The 13,333-nt window shown below is 46.1% G+C and overlaps 2 protein-coding genes across 2 annotated transcripts; both read left to right on the forward strand.

Moving 5' to 3' along the window:
* Positions 1-1,807: 1,807 nt before the first annotated feature.
* On the forward strand, positions 1,808-8,926 carry LOC112879624. Its single transcript, XM_025943965.1, has 13 exons — positions 1,808-2,438; positions 3,583-3,732; positions 3,839-4,051; positions 4,152-4,241; positions 4,413-4,526; positions 4,899-5,168; positions 5,264-5,420; positions 5,741-5,818; positions 6,244-6,344; positions 6,821-6,991; positions 7,608-7,682; positions 8,065-8,160; positions 8,410-8,926. The coding sequence occupies exons 1-13, from the start codon at positions 2,031-2,033 to the stop codon at positions 8,743-8,745; spliced, it is 2,259 nt and encodes a 752-aa protein (XP_025799750.1). The 5' UTR covers positions 1,808-2,030; the 3' UTR covers positions 8,746-8,926.
* A 2,474-nt stretch (positions 8,927-11,400) lies between these two features.
* On the forward strand, positions 11,401-13,037 carry LOC112879629. The gene is made up of 5 exons (XM_025943971.1): positions 11,401-11,473; positions 11,577-12,121; positions 12,255-12,441; positions 12,590-12,647; positions 12,801-13,037. The coding sequence occupies exons 1-4, from the start codon at positions 11,404-11,406 to the stop codon at positions 12,607-12,609; spliced, it is 822 nt and encodes a 273-aa protein (XP_025799756.1). The 5' UTR covers positions 11,401-11,403; the 3' UTR covers positions 12,610-12,647; positions 12,801-13,037.
* Positions 13,038-13,333: the final 296 nt, after the last annotated feature.

Genomic DNA, 13,333 nt, shown 5'->3' on the forward strand with positions numbered 1-13,333 from the left:
GTCGCTCTCGCCGGCGCGTCACTGTTCGCGCCGCCGTCGTGGGCCGCCACCGCCGAGAACGACCCTGTTTTATTTTTAAATAGACCACGTGGGCACGGTCGTCGAATAGTAGGCAACGTCGACACGTAGAAGGAAGAGCAGGAACGATTGCTGTCGAAGCGTCGAGAAATCCACGGTCGCATAGCCGACCAACGGATGCTCACCGATTACCTCCGTGCCCCTGTCTGACGCAGTGAGCCAGTGACGCTGTTCTTCCGGCGGGGAAGGAACCCGGCGAAGTAACGCAGCAGAGCAGCGGAGGAAACGCTCCGGGCTCCTCCTCCGTGTTTGTCTCGCGCTACAAAAACATGGCCTGCCGCGCCCATACCATGATTCCTGCCCCCGAATCCCGAAGCAGGAACTCTTTTTTCATTTTTTTCTGAAAAAGGTCCCGGAGCCGGAAACTCTAGAACTGTCCAAGGACGGCCCGCGGCCCCAGAAAAGACAAAAGAGGACCCCGGGGGGCCGTACTGTGGGCTCACATGCACACAGAAAAGGGTAGGCTATGCTACGGGCCTCCGACTAGCCGTTGCAGCCACGGCCGGGCCGGACGCCGCGTGCCGCCGCGCCGCTGCGCGCGTGGCCGCCTGGCCCTGGATCTGGCCTCGCCCAGGTGCCCGTGGGTTCCGAGGAAGAAGAGCGTCCCAACGGCCACACGTGGCGCGGCACGAGCCGGCCGGCCGGCCGCGGCGGCCAAGGCCAGTGTGGAACCGGCCGTTGGGACGGCGGGGGGTTTCGGGACTTTTCTGTGCGTGAACAGGGACGGGATTCCGGCTCGCGCGGGTCCGCTCACCGCGCCACCGTCGGCAGGCTGACGGCGCGATCGAAGCTGGATAATCTGATGTTACGGGCGGGGCTGTGTGATCGACCACGTCTAAAAACTGCGCTAAAAGTTTGGTGAAAAGGGGGTGCCCTGATGGTGGCTAGGATAGGATCATCCAAAGGTGGAGCGACTCCATGTGCTAAAATGGACCAAACGGGAACGTCCACGTCGCAGTTCTTAGAGCTTTGGACGGGCACGCAGCGTCTAGAGGTTACCTTGCATGCAATACTTTAAGTTGGGCAAACCGAGAGAGAGGGAAAAGGTCGCTGTGTTTCTTGGAACCTAACCTAGATGCACATATTACTCGTAACAGGGGCGAGGGCGCGAGGCTAGATCAGAGAAGACCCTAGTGCCGGACTTCATCATTTATACATTGGTCTCAAAATTTTCATGCAAAGCTTTAACAAACAACACTATAATTCTATTCAGGAGAATTTCAAGATCTTGTTGCATCCAAATGCATTGTTCTTTTTTTTTTGTTTTTTGAAACGAGATCCAAATGCATTGTGGTTTGCTCTACGTATCATTCCAACATCTTGCTGCCTAACTTCACAAAACCTCTCTATCTAGGAACACAAAATCAAGCAATTCCATGTCCTAACCTATCACTATTATGAACAACTAACAAAGCATCTCGCAAGCTTTCGGGAGTAGGCAATGTGGATGGTGACACGACGTAAAACAAATGAATGGAAACAGCGAGGGCCAAAGAAAGATGCCAACCCCCCAAACTCCAGAAGACATCAGACAGCACTGTACCAACCCAATCTCACTGGGAAACGCCCGGTTAACGAATCGAACAAGGCCACAGGTCGACGCCACCACGCGCACGGCGCCTCGCGCTTATTCTCACCGCCCAGGGGCCCCACACGCAGCCGGCCACGCCCCCAGCCCGAGCCAGCTCATCATTTCCCTCCCCGGGTCGCCACCACACCACCTCGCGTCGCCCTTCGCCTTCCTTCCCCACCACGACGCACCACCCAACCAAATAAAAACTCGCCGCGCCGCCCCGACGCGGCGCTCCTCGCCTCCCTCCCTCCCTCCCTCGCCGCGAGTCAAATCAACCAAGCCATCCGCCCGCCGCCTCCTCTTCCGCGCATCGGCGATCCTTCCCGCCACGTCGGAACCCTAGCGGATCGCCCATTCGCGCGCCCGCCCGCCCGCCGCCATGGACGAGTTCGCGCGCGCGGTGGAGGACGGGCTCAAGCTCTCGAAGCGGCTCGTGCTCCCGGGCGGGCTGCCGCCACCGCGCCCTCCGTCGGGGATGGACCGCACCGTGTCGGCGGCGGCCGCGGCGGGGCCCGACCCGCGGCTGCTGCCCACGGCGCCCATGGCGTACGCGGTCGTCACCGACCCGGGCGCCGTCGACACCCCCGACGTGCCCAGCTACCAGCCCTACGTGTACGGCCGCCTCGACCCGCCCGCGATGATCCCGCTGCAGATGAAGGAGGTCGACCTGGCCATCGACTGCGCGCTCGACGCCGCGCACGTCACGCTGCGCGCGCGGTGGTGGCTGCACTGCATCACGCGCAGCCGCGAGTGCGACGTGCGCCTCGTTGTGCCCATGGGCGAGCAGGTGAGCACGATCGGGCTCCTGCTCTCTCTTCTGTCGCGGTTTGGCATTTCGCATTTTCCTTTGTTTTGTTTTCTGTTTCCGTTGACCGGTCTCGTTAGATTCTGTTTGGTGGGGATTGAAATGATTGCCGTTGCAGTGTAACTGGAGCTGTTTGACCAGCGTGATTGGGGGGCCGGTAGGCCCATGGATTTTGTTGGTCGGTGTATGGACATTCACCTTGGCTTGCTTGTTTTATTTACGCATGTTATCTGTTATTTAATGCTGTTAATTATCATCATGACCATATGGCTTACTTGAATGTTTTTTACTTTACTGTCGCCTATGATGTTGGACTGGCTGGTTGCAATTTATAATGCAAAGTTTGTAGATTCCGATTTTTTAGGACAGAACACTGCACGAGATTGACAATGTTTTTCTCATGTGTTTTGATTGATCTTTTTGTGGTAAGGCAACTATCTGTGATTGTTGGTTTGCTTTTTAAACTACAAATATTGTTGAAGCTTGATTCATAGATTATAGATAAGCAAAAGGAGTTTCTTCACTTACAGTTATAATGGAATAGAAAATTTCAGTGTCGATGCTTAAGCAATCAAAAGTAATCCATTGCTTTGTCCAATGGAAATCAAACACTAGAAGTGATATGTTGGTTCTGCAGAGAGGTAACCTGTTTTGGATGACAATAAACCTGTAATAATTTAAACATTCTCACTCAGAGAGCGCAGGGGTTATCTTGCATTCCCATTTGGTCATATGTTGCATTACTCGGATCTTAATTAAGCATCTGGCTGTATTTTTGCTGTTCTTTGGACATCCACTAAGCTTGTACCTGTTTTGAAAAAGAAGAAGATCAATTTGATTTTGATGCACTTCTAGATATAAATAAATAAACAAACAAATAAATAAGAAAATGAAGCACTCGCATGGACATTTGTTTCATTGTTGATTGAGATTCTGATCGCTCAAATTTAAGAAAATTATAGGTACATGTAATAAAGATCCTCCTTATTTCGTCATTTTTCACTAGACAATCAAGTATTGAATATCCTCTGCATACGTATATTGTGAAATGTTTGTACTTATTATCTTAGCTACATCAGTTTCCATGTTTGTATTGGTCTCAACCTAAGAACGGTTTGGCTAATAGGGTTCAATTCTAGGCGCTGAGGTTACCATTGGAAGAAGATCATATAATACTCAAGTAATTGAAGTAGAAGACCGCACTGTGGAGAATCATGTAAATATTGAGAGTGGTGGTCTTTTGAAGCCCCAATTGTTTTTGTTGACAATATCTCAGGTATTTGCTACATACTTACACATCTTGTGTCCCTGGTAATTGGTTTTTGATTACTGGAAGTGTCATCACACTTTGCTGATTCACTGCTTCTGCCTTATTAATCAAGGTTGAGGGTGGAGCAGATATATATGCTACATTTCGATGGTCTCAGAAATTACTATATGACAATGGGCGCTTCTCTGTCGACATACCTTTTCGTTTTCCTTACTTTGTCAACCCGCTACCAAAAGTTTTCATGAAGAGGGAAAAAATTCAGTTGACTGTTAACAGTGGTTTCAGTAAAGAGGTTTTATTGCAAGGAACAAGCCACCCGTTGAAGGTGGTCTTTAACTTCTTTATTATAATGTTTTGATGTGCATTTGGGAGATTAAAACCTCTTCATATGTTTAATATTCTGAAATTTTTTATTTCTGTTTCAGGAAAAGGGTAGGCAAGGTGATAAATTGTCTTTCATGCATGAAGCTGTTGTTGAGAATTGGTCAAGCAAAGATTTCAATTTTTCATACAGTGTGAGTTTTTTTCGCTATGATATTTCTCGGTTAGCTCCCTATTTCCTTAAGAATCTGTCATCTCAAGGCATCTTAAAGGAAAATTATACATGCAGATGATGAACTAGCTTGTCATAATACTCAATAGCTAAGAATCTGTAATCTTGCTGAATCTGCTTCCTGTTTGTGTAGGTTTACTCTGCTGATTTGTCTGGTGCTGTGCTCGTCCAACCTGCAACATTGCGTGACTATGATGATAGAGATATGTTCTGCATTTTCCTTCTACCTGGAAGTGGCAACAGAAAGGTTAGTCGCTGCTACTTGTGACATTATATTCCTTGAATGAGATGTCTGCACTTAGAAAGTTATCTATTTTAAGGGCAAGGACATCAAGCTGATGTAGCACTTTTGATAAGATGCATGAAACTGATATCATGAAATTCTTCTAAATTATCACTCAACTCTGTTCTCCTTCCTAAGATTAGTGCATATGTTGTCATAGCTTGATATCTGGCTACTTTGCAAGTGCGTCACTAAAGGAATAGACTATGGGTACCTTGGTACCTTTTTAAGTACCTATTTGGTTCATCAACTTAGGGATTTATCTCATGTCTCCTCTTTTATATGTCAAGAAATATGCCTTCCTGGTCCTTTATCTCACATGAGATATTTCAATAGGTCTTCAGAAAAGCAGTTGTGTTTATTGTTGACACAAGTGGAAGCATGCAAGGAAAGCCTCTTGATAATGTCAAGCATGCGGTGTCTACTGCTCTTTCAGAGCTTGCGCAAGAGGATTACTTCAACATTATAACATTTAATGATGAGCTTCACTCGTTCTCCTCATGTTTAGAGCAAGTAAATGAAAAAACAATAGCAAGCGCGACTGATTGGATGAACTCAAACTTTGTTGCGGAGGGCGGCACAGATATTATGCATCCGTTGAGTGAGGTATTACATTTCGGATAGCTTGAGTTGGCAGTTATTTTATCTTATAGGATCCTTTTGTTTTGTTATTTATACTGTTACTTGTTTCTTGATTTAAGGCAATGGCGTTGCTATCAAATGTCCATGATGCACTTCCACAAATATATCTCATTACTGATGGTTCGGTTGATGACGAACATAACATCTGCCAAACTATGAAAACAGAGATCACCAACAGAGGATCTAAATCTCCCCGCATTTCTACTTTTGGACTAGGTAATATTTTGGAGCACTTCCAATCAAAACTCTGTTCTTGCAGTACCTTAAACTCTACACAAGCGGTTCTTGACTTGACTAGACTCCTTCCTGTTTTTCTTTAACCTACCACCTTCTCATAACTTTGTATGCAAATATTAATTCCCTCATGAACAAAAATAGCTCAGAATTTGAAAAAGGATTTATAACTACGGCGATGTACTGATTTATAACTGTTCTGAGTCCAATCATGTTTTATTTATTCTTTCATACATATTTTTTAAAAGTTCATCATTGATTAACATTGATGGTTTTTCATTTCTGTGGATGGAACATGTTAGGATTGCATTGCAACCACTATTTCCTGCGCATGCTTGCGTCAATTGGCAAGGGACATTATGATGCTGCACTTGAGACAGGTACTAGTGGTTCTGTCTTTGCGATTATGATCTAGCTGCATGTACCCTTGCCATCGTCAGTTGGTTTTTTGGCGTGATTGTTCCCATTTTGTTGATGTATTAATATAAGCTGTGATCAGTTCTAGCTATATGTACATTTTGTTGAGCTTTTCTCGACCTGTACTCAGCTTGAACCCAATTTTGTTGAAGCTTTTTGCTTTGCAATCTGGGTTTTCAGAGCTTGCTAACTCTTTAGTCCTTCTGCATTCTATGATTGGATTTACATTTGCTGTATTTTTTTGTTACAGTATCTTGTGTATATTATTGTTTCTATTTCATAAATGAAATCCATATTTCTGAATCACCATTCTGCCTTTTTTGTATGCATACATTGGACTAGCAAATATATGGTGTTAACTTGGTTTTGTTCTGAATTTATTATCCAGCATCAATTGAGAGCCGTATTCTTAAGTGGTTCGGGAGAGCATCAAGTACAATTGTGGCAAACATCTCCATTGATGATATAAAACATCTTGATGATTTCGAAGTGAGTTTTTGCGTGGTTCAGTTAGTAATTACTTAGTTTTATTAAAGTTTATGTTATCAGCTTGTGCCTTTGCTATTGGCCATTCTTGGTAGCCAAAAATCTCATTGCAAAGTTCATGATGCCTTAACATTTCATTATGCAATATCCATTTTATATCATGGCATTACCTGATTTTAGATAGTCCAGCCCAATCTTCCAAGCAATGTATAGATGGACAAACTTGCCTTAGTATGCTTATTTGTGGAGATGCAGATGTTGAGACTAAAAATTCTACTATTAATCTGGGAGACAAATTTCATTTATGTCTCTAGTGTTTCTACAGCTTAGGCCACTCTTTGCTAATTGTTACCAACTTATTCTTTCAATAAAACAGTTAGCAATATTTTTAATGCTGGGTTGATGGCTAGTCAGAATTTTGCAAGTTTTGCGGAACATGCTATTTTGTGTTGTCTAATTACTGTGCCTTTGTTCTTTAGGTGGACTCTGAGTACATTCCAGACATTTCAGCGAAATCTCCTTTATGTGTGTCTGGGAAATATCATGGAAAATTCCCTGACACAGTTATAGTTAAAGGTTACTTGGCTGACATGAAGGAAATCTCGATTGAACTGAAGGTCCAACATCTAAAGGAAATACCTCTTGACAAAGTAAGATGATCAAGCTATATTTATACATTGTGTTCAAGACTTCTAACTTGGATGTCCTACATTTCAAACTACACTCTTTGACTTAAATCTGACAAAACTCCATGCCTTCTTGTCCCAAGCAAGTTGGAGTAGGCTTCTAAGGCGTCCAGAACTAATTTAGAGGAAAAGAGTTTCCACAAAACCACATGTCCTTTACGACACACCTGTTGTAAATCTACACTTCTAAACCCTGTTTCACCTGTAGGCTGTTAGTCTGGTGACTAGAATAGGAAATCACTAAAAATGCTTAGTTTTAGACATGCTTGTGAAAGAATAGATGTCTTTGCGTGTTCGAGAAAAAAAAAGAATAGATGTCTTTAACAAAAAGTTTTCAGGAGGAAGTACTTTCGTGATAGTATGGTAGAAATATGTTTAGACCGATGAAATTTATTGATTCATTAAGCGACTTTCACAAGGACATCAATTTAACACCTGTGTGATTCAAAGCTTGGGATAGTCTTTATCAAAAAGTTTCCAGGAGGATGTACTTTCATGATAGTAAGGTAGAGATATGTTTGGACCGTGGAATTTATTGATTCATTAAGTTTTCACAAGGACATAAATTTATGGATTTCAGGTGTTGACTACACAACAGATTAATCTTTTGACATCAAAGGCATGGCTTTCTGCAGACAAGCAACTGGAGAGAAAGGTGCGTTGTAAGTCAGATAAATGATTGTATTAGATTTTCTTCGCTTTACACTCATCTTTGTAGCATAATTTTACACTTCGATTATACATTGAGGAAAACATGGTTTAATGAGTGAATTAGCCTTTCATGTCATGATCATGATATGGTGTAAAATTGAGGGGCAAAGGACCACCTAACCATTTTGATATGAGAGATACAACTGATAAACGAATCTGTTCAACTTCATTCTGTTTGCCAAAGGCTTCTAGTTTACAGAAATGCTTTAAGGACATACCGCACAACACAGCAAAAAGACCATGAAGTTACCTTTACATAATGGTTTATCCATTTACTCTAGTCTACTCATTTTTTGAATAACGCTGGATTCTTCTTAATCTTGCAGGTGATTAAATTAAGCATACAAAACGGTGTTCCGTCAGAATACACAAAGATGGTCTTACGTGAAACCTATCTGGATAAAGTAGATGCAACACAAAAGGTAGGTCCAACATGATTCTTCGACGACTATCTGTTTTCTCTTCTGGTGTAGGGCTTTCATGAAATGGACCTTTGATCACATGCTGATGTTGCTTTAGCAAATATATAGATCAAGAAATGGGCCTTATTTCAGAAATGGAGGCAACAATTCTAGACATTAACTATTTGTTGATGTTAGCCTGTGAGCTGCAACTGTAAATTGATTGATGTGAGGGGGAACATACAGCTGAGATTTTGTGTACTTGAACAGGTGAAGCAGAAATTAAAAGGAAAGAAAGGCCCGGATGAGCGACATATCCCTCTTTATGGGCTGAAACTGGGATTCGGTGACAAAGACGCTACAAGGGAGAATCTTATCACAGGATTTGGTGATGTAAGACCGGCAGAGAAATCCGTGATACGGAGAAAGGCAAGCGGCTGCTGCAGCCGACTCGCGGACTGCTTCTGCTGCATGTGCTGCATCAAGGCGTGCAACAGGATGAACGACCAGTGCGCCATTGTGATGGCGCAGGTCTGCGCGGCGCTCTCGTGCCTCGGCTGCTACGAGTGCTGCGCGGAGGTGTGCTGTGGAGGATCCGAGTCATAGTAGGAACCCCCCGGGCGTTGTGTTTTGTATTGTATGGGAGGATTGGAGATTTGGAGTGTACATAATAGAGTTCGCGTAAGCCTGAGGGAGTAAAAATACTATGTATATCCGCTTGATAAAAGACGGCCAGTCTCGGTTGTACATTATCCTTGTTACAACGTCGAGTTCAGACTGGTCAACAGCTCCTGTCTTTAGGGTGTCCAAACGTTCAAATTAGCTTTGCTAGATGCAAAAGAGCAACGGCACCATCCACAAAGTAGACCTGGGCAGATCTAGCTTTAGCGAGTTCCTTGTTTTGTCCAGAAAATTGTTGACAATGTACTGATAAGATATCTCAGCCTGTCAGCTGGGAGTGGTGGCTCTCATGTTTGGTGCGACTCGGGCTGACGATATGCACGGCCCCGCCACTAGAGAAGTGCAAATACGAGTCTAGGCCACGTGCAGCGCAGTTGAACTACGTGCTAGAGTTAAGAGGAGAATCATATATGGTTGGGACCAAATGGCCTTTCAACATATTGCAAGTTTGTAACGCGCTCCACATCTGTGGCCCGTGGGTCTGAGATCTCGGCGCGGAGGCCTGTGGGCAGGCAGGGCAGCCAATGGGAGGCCGTCCGTGCGATGCGAAGGCCCGGGACAAGTGTCACGACAGCGTGCACGGCCAGGGCTCCCCGTGTCGCGCTGACACCTGTTTGTTAATGACCGGTTCCTCCCCGGCTAAGCACCCGCACCCTCCTCCGGGATTAACTAGCGATCCCCGCGAAGATTAGGTGCCCCCGTTCATTACCCCCACGAGACTCCGCCCCCGCCTAATTGCCGGCGATGATCTCATGGGTCCGCGCGACCCCCGACGCGCCGGGGGAATAGAATAGGGGCCGGATGGCTGGGTGCGTGCGAGCCCACGTCGGCCGCGTCGGTTCCGGCGCCGCCGCGGGAGGCCATTGGCTGCTGCGCCCGGAACCTGGTACCCGCTCGCGGCTTGGGATCTGGCCGCCGCGCTGTTGGACTCGAGCTCCTGCCCGGCCCGGCTAGCTTCCATGATCCTTCTGCTTTGCTGGGCGCCGGCCGGCTGGAGATAGATGCTGGCCTTTTCACTCTCGTGTTTGACAGTGTGCACCCGTGCCTTGTTTCTAGCCAGTTGGAACAGCAGAGCATGAACGGCGATCGCAAATGCACCTACGCAACTGTGCATCATACCTCTGTGTGAACACCGTCGATCAGCAGATGCCGAGACATGGGGTCGTTGGCATGTCAGCTACTACTATACAGAAGTCACCGCGCGCGGATGACACGTACGTAAGCCGGTGCATGGTTGATGTATGTGCATTGTGGGGTTGTGATGGCGAGATTTCTCTCTCCATAATCCAGCTCTGCTTGTAGAAGTCTATGCGACTGGAGAGGACGGTGCCTATGCATGTGTTAGCTGGTCACAGTCGCTGGACCAGATCGCATAATCCTCTGTGTTAAAACCATCTTCGAGGGATGTTAACAAGGGATGTGCATGTTACAAGTTGTAAGGACAAGGTTTCTATTTCCATCGCTCTAACAGAAGCCTGCCCATATATATAGTATATAAACACAAGGGGTAGTCTTCAAAGTTCAAACACATGGTTGAGAGCCATTTTTCTCAAATGGTTGAGAGTTATTGGCTCTTTTTCATTTTTTTTGTCAATTAGCTGAGGGTTTCCTACTCTAATTTGGACAAATCCTCGAGGGGAAAATGAATTAGCAAACTCCCCAACCAACTGTTCTAATGAGCTACTGGCAAAAAAAAGGTTTGGCTATTTCTAAAGAAGATCAATGTATATCCACCGTCCATTCGTAGTAAGCACTCTGGAAATGTTAATAATCTAATGGCATCCCAGATGGATCCAAAGCTAGAGAAAATACATAAACTTTCTTATTGATTGGGAAAATAAAACAAAACTCCCTACGATGCAATCTTTGGTGAAGCCAGATTACAATATAATTTTGTAAATTTATATATACTAACAGCCACTTAAAAGTGCCGTTGTTAATATAAAAATATGATTATATTTTTAAACTTAGGGTGTCAAAACTGTATGCATTTAGAATACTACATGCATAGAACAAGTACACTTTGGCCAAGTTGCTCGGTGAACAGTACGGACATATTTACCAGTTAAATTAACGTCCCATGTATATGTAAGCACGTAACTGGATGCAACTGTGCAAATTGGCCACTACGCTCAATCTAGCCATGGGTTTCCGTGGCAGACTATTGGCTGGCTAACCCTATTTAAATTCACTGGGTAGAGGACCCTGGTTGCACCCAAGCCACTTCACACGGCTTTTCCCTCGCTCCATGGCCATGCCTCTCTGCGCCATGGAACCTCCCAATGAATATGTAGTAGATGCATAATAAGCAGGCGTCCTCACTGACCAATCAGAGGACACCTTCCAAACTCTGCAGGAACTGATCGAGCTTATCTTACCTCAAAGCCTAGTAATTGTTTCCGGGAGGAGTAGAGGAGCAAGAAGCTATGGGGGTAAGCTCATCAACAACTGCAAGCTAGGTTTTGATCCACTGATCGAGTGGCAGTTCGTTCGTCCATCCACCATGTACCTAGTCTATGTTCGTTCCTCTCTTGTGTTTCACGGTTATACTTTTGTCTGTTCTCTCTGCAGATCATAAACTGGATGCAGAACCGCTTCAATGGTAAACAAGAGAAGAGACGATCCGAGGCCGGCGTCGGGAACTCGGCTCGCGGTGAGTGCTCCGTTCCATGCTTGTTACCCTGCGTTCGTTCCTCTAGCTTCGTACTCACGCGAGCTAGCTCTTGAATGCATGCGATTTCGACGTTCGTCAGCAGATGTCCCTGCTGTCCGAGAGAGCTGCCGCACAGAACACGCTCGCGAGGAGAAGAGCCCTAACGGCGACTGGCCGCAGGGCCTCCTCTCCATCGGGACGCTCGGGGACGAGTCACCGCCGGATGGGGGCCCGCGCGCGTCACAGGCGGCCGACGTGCCGGACTTCAGCATCGAGGAGGTGAAGAAGCTGCAGGACGCGCTGAACAAGCTGCTCCGGCGCGCCAAGTCCAAGTCCAGCTCCCGCGGCTCGGGCGCCACGGACGAGGATCGCGCCAGCCAGCTGCCGCTCGACCGGTTCCTCAACTGCCCCTCCAGCCTCGAGGTGGATCGCCGGATCTCCCTGAGGCACGCGGCGGGCGACGGCGGCGAGTTCTCGCCGGACACGCAGATCATACTGAGCAAGGCCAGGGACCTCCTCGTCAGCAGCAACGGCGCCGCCATCAAGCACAAGTCCTTCAAGTTCCTCCTCAAGAAGATGTTCGCCTGCCGCGGCGGCTTCGGGCCTGCGCCGAGCTTGAAGGATCCAGTCGAATCAAGAATGGAGAAGGTAAAACTAACTGCGCTAGCCATCCACGTACATACAAACTACGTCATTGTCGTCCACAAGTTTCGGTTCATCGATTATCACAGACCCTTCATGTAGTCATGTCTTTCGTGTTTAATTGCGTACGTGCGCGCAGTTGTTTAGGACGATGCTGCAGAAGAAGATGAGTGCTCGGCCGAGCAATGCCAACGCAGCGTCATCGAGGAAGTACTATCTGGAGGACAAACCAAGTGGGAGGAGGATGATAAGAGACCGTCGTCATGAAGAAGAGGACGACGACAAGGGCTCCGATAGCTTTAAGTGGGACAAAACTGATACAGACTGTAAGCATACACATTTACTCCATTTCTGCCTCACATTGATATGAACACAAATAAATAGGAATGCATGGAAAGCATCTATAGCATTGCAACGAGCTCGAGCTGCCAGTGAACATGGACTGAATGAAAATTCTTACTTGTCAATTTACAGTCATTGTTCTGGAGATTTAGAGCGGCATGAGTCTAAGGTCATTATGGTGTTCAACGTGGTAAGTTACATATATACAAACCCTGAAATTAACAGAACCAATGGTCGTGTAAAAATCAAAATTATATACGATTCTGTCACCTCTCCTTCAAAGATGCCTTTTTGCTGCTGGAACTGAGATTTGTGCATGGTCCGTTTTTTTTTTCTTTCACAGCTTGTATGTGATGTTCATGACGCGGCGGAGAATTCCCATTAGTGTGGTGCCACAATAATCCCTATTGGAGAGGGTTCAGTTGAACGGCGATGATTCGATCAGACAGCAGGGTGTACTACTGAATGAAGATCACAATCCAAACGTTGGCGGGCTTGTTCAAGCGCAGCACTTGAGCTAGCTGTTCATAGGAAGATTTTTGAGCCGTGTTCCACTTTCCTTTTCTTTCTAATCTCCAGATGCCAGATATGTTAATGTTCCATATACTATTATCCTAAATATATATACTAGTTCATTAGTTCGCCTATGGGTTAAGAAAAAGTTTCAGTAAGTGGCCCATGCATCTCTAGAACATGATCTTCTTCCCCATGAAGCACATGATTGCATCAAAATTATATACCTGAATGTACAGAAACAGGCACTGCAAGTAGGGTTCTTGGAACATGTTAATTGCCGAAACCGGAAAGACAGGCTGGTCCTGAAGGTGCATCCCAAATCTCCATTGGCGCCAGGATCAGGGGCAGCTCCCCGGCACA

The sequence above is a fragment of the Panicum hallii genome, chromosome 2 (genome assembly GCF_002211085.1).
Source record: "Panicum hallii strain FIL2 chromosome 2, PHallii_v3.1, whole genome shotgun sequence".
Lineage (NCBI taxonomy): Eukaryota > Viridiplantae > Streptophyta > Magnoliopsida > Poales > Poaceae > Panicum > Panicum hallii.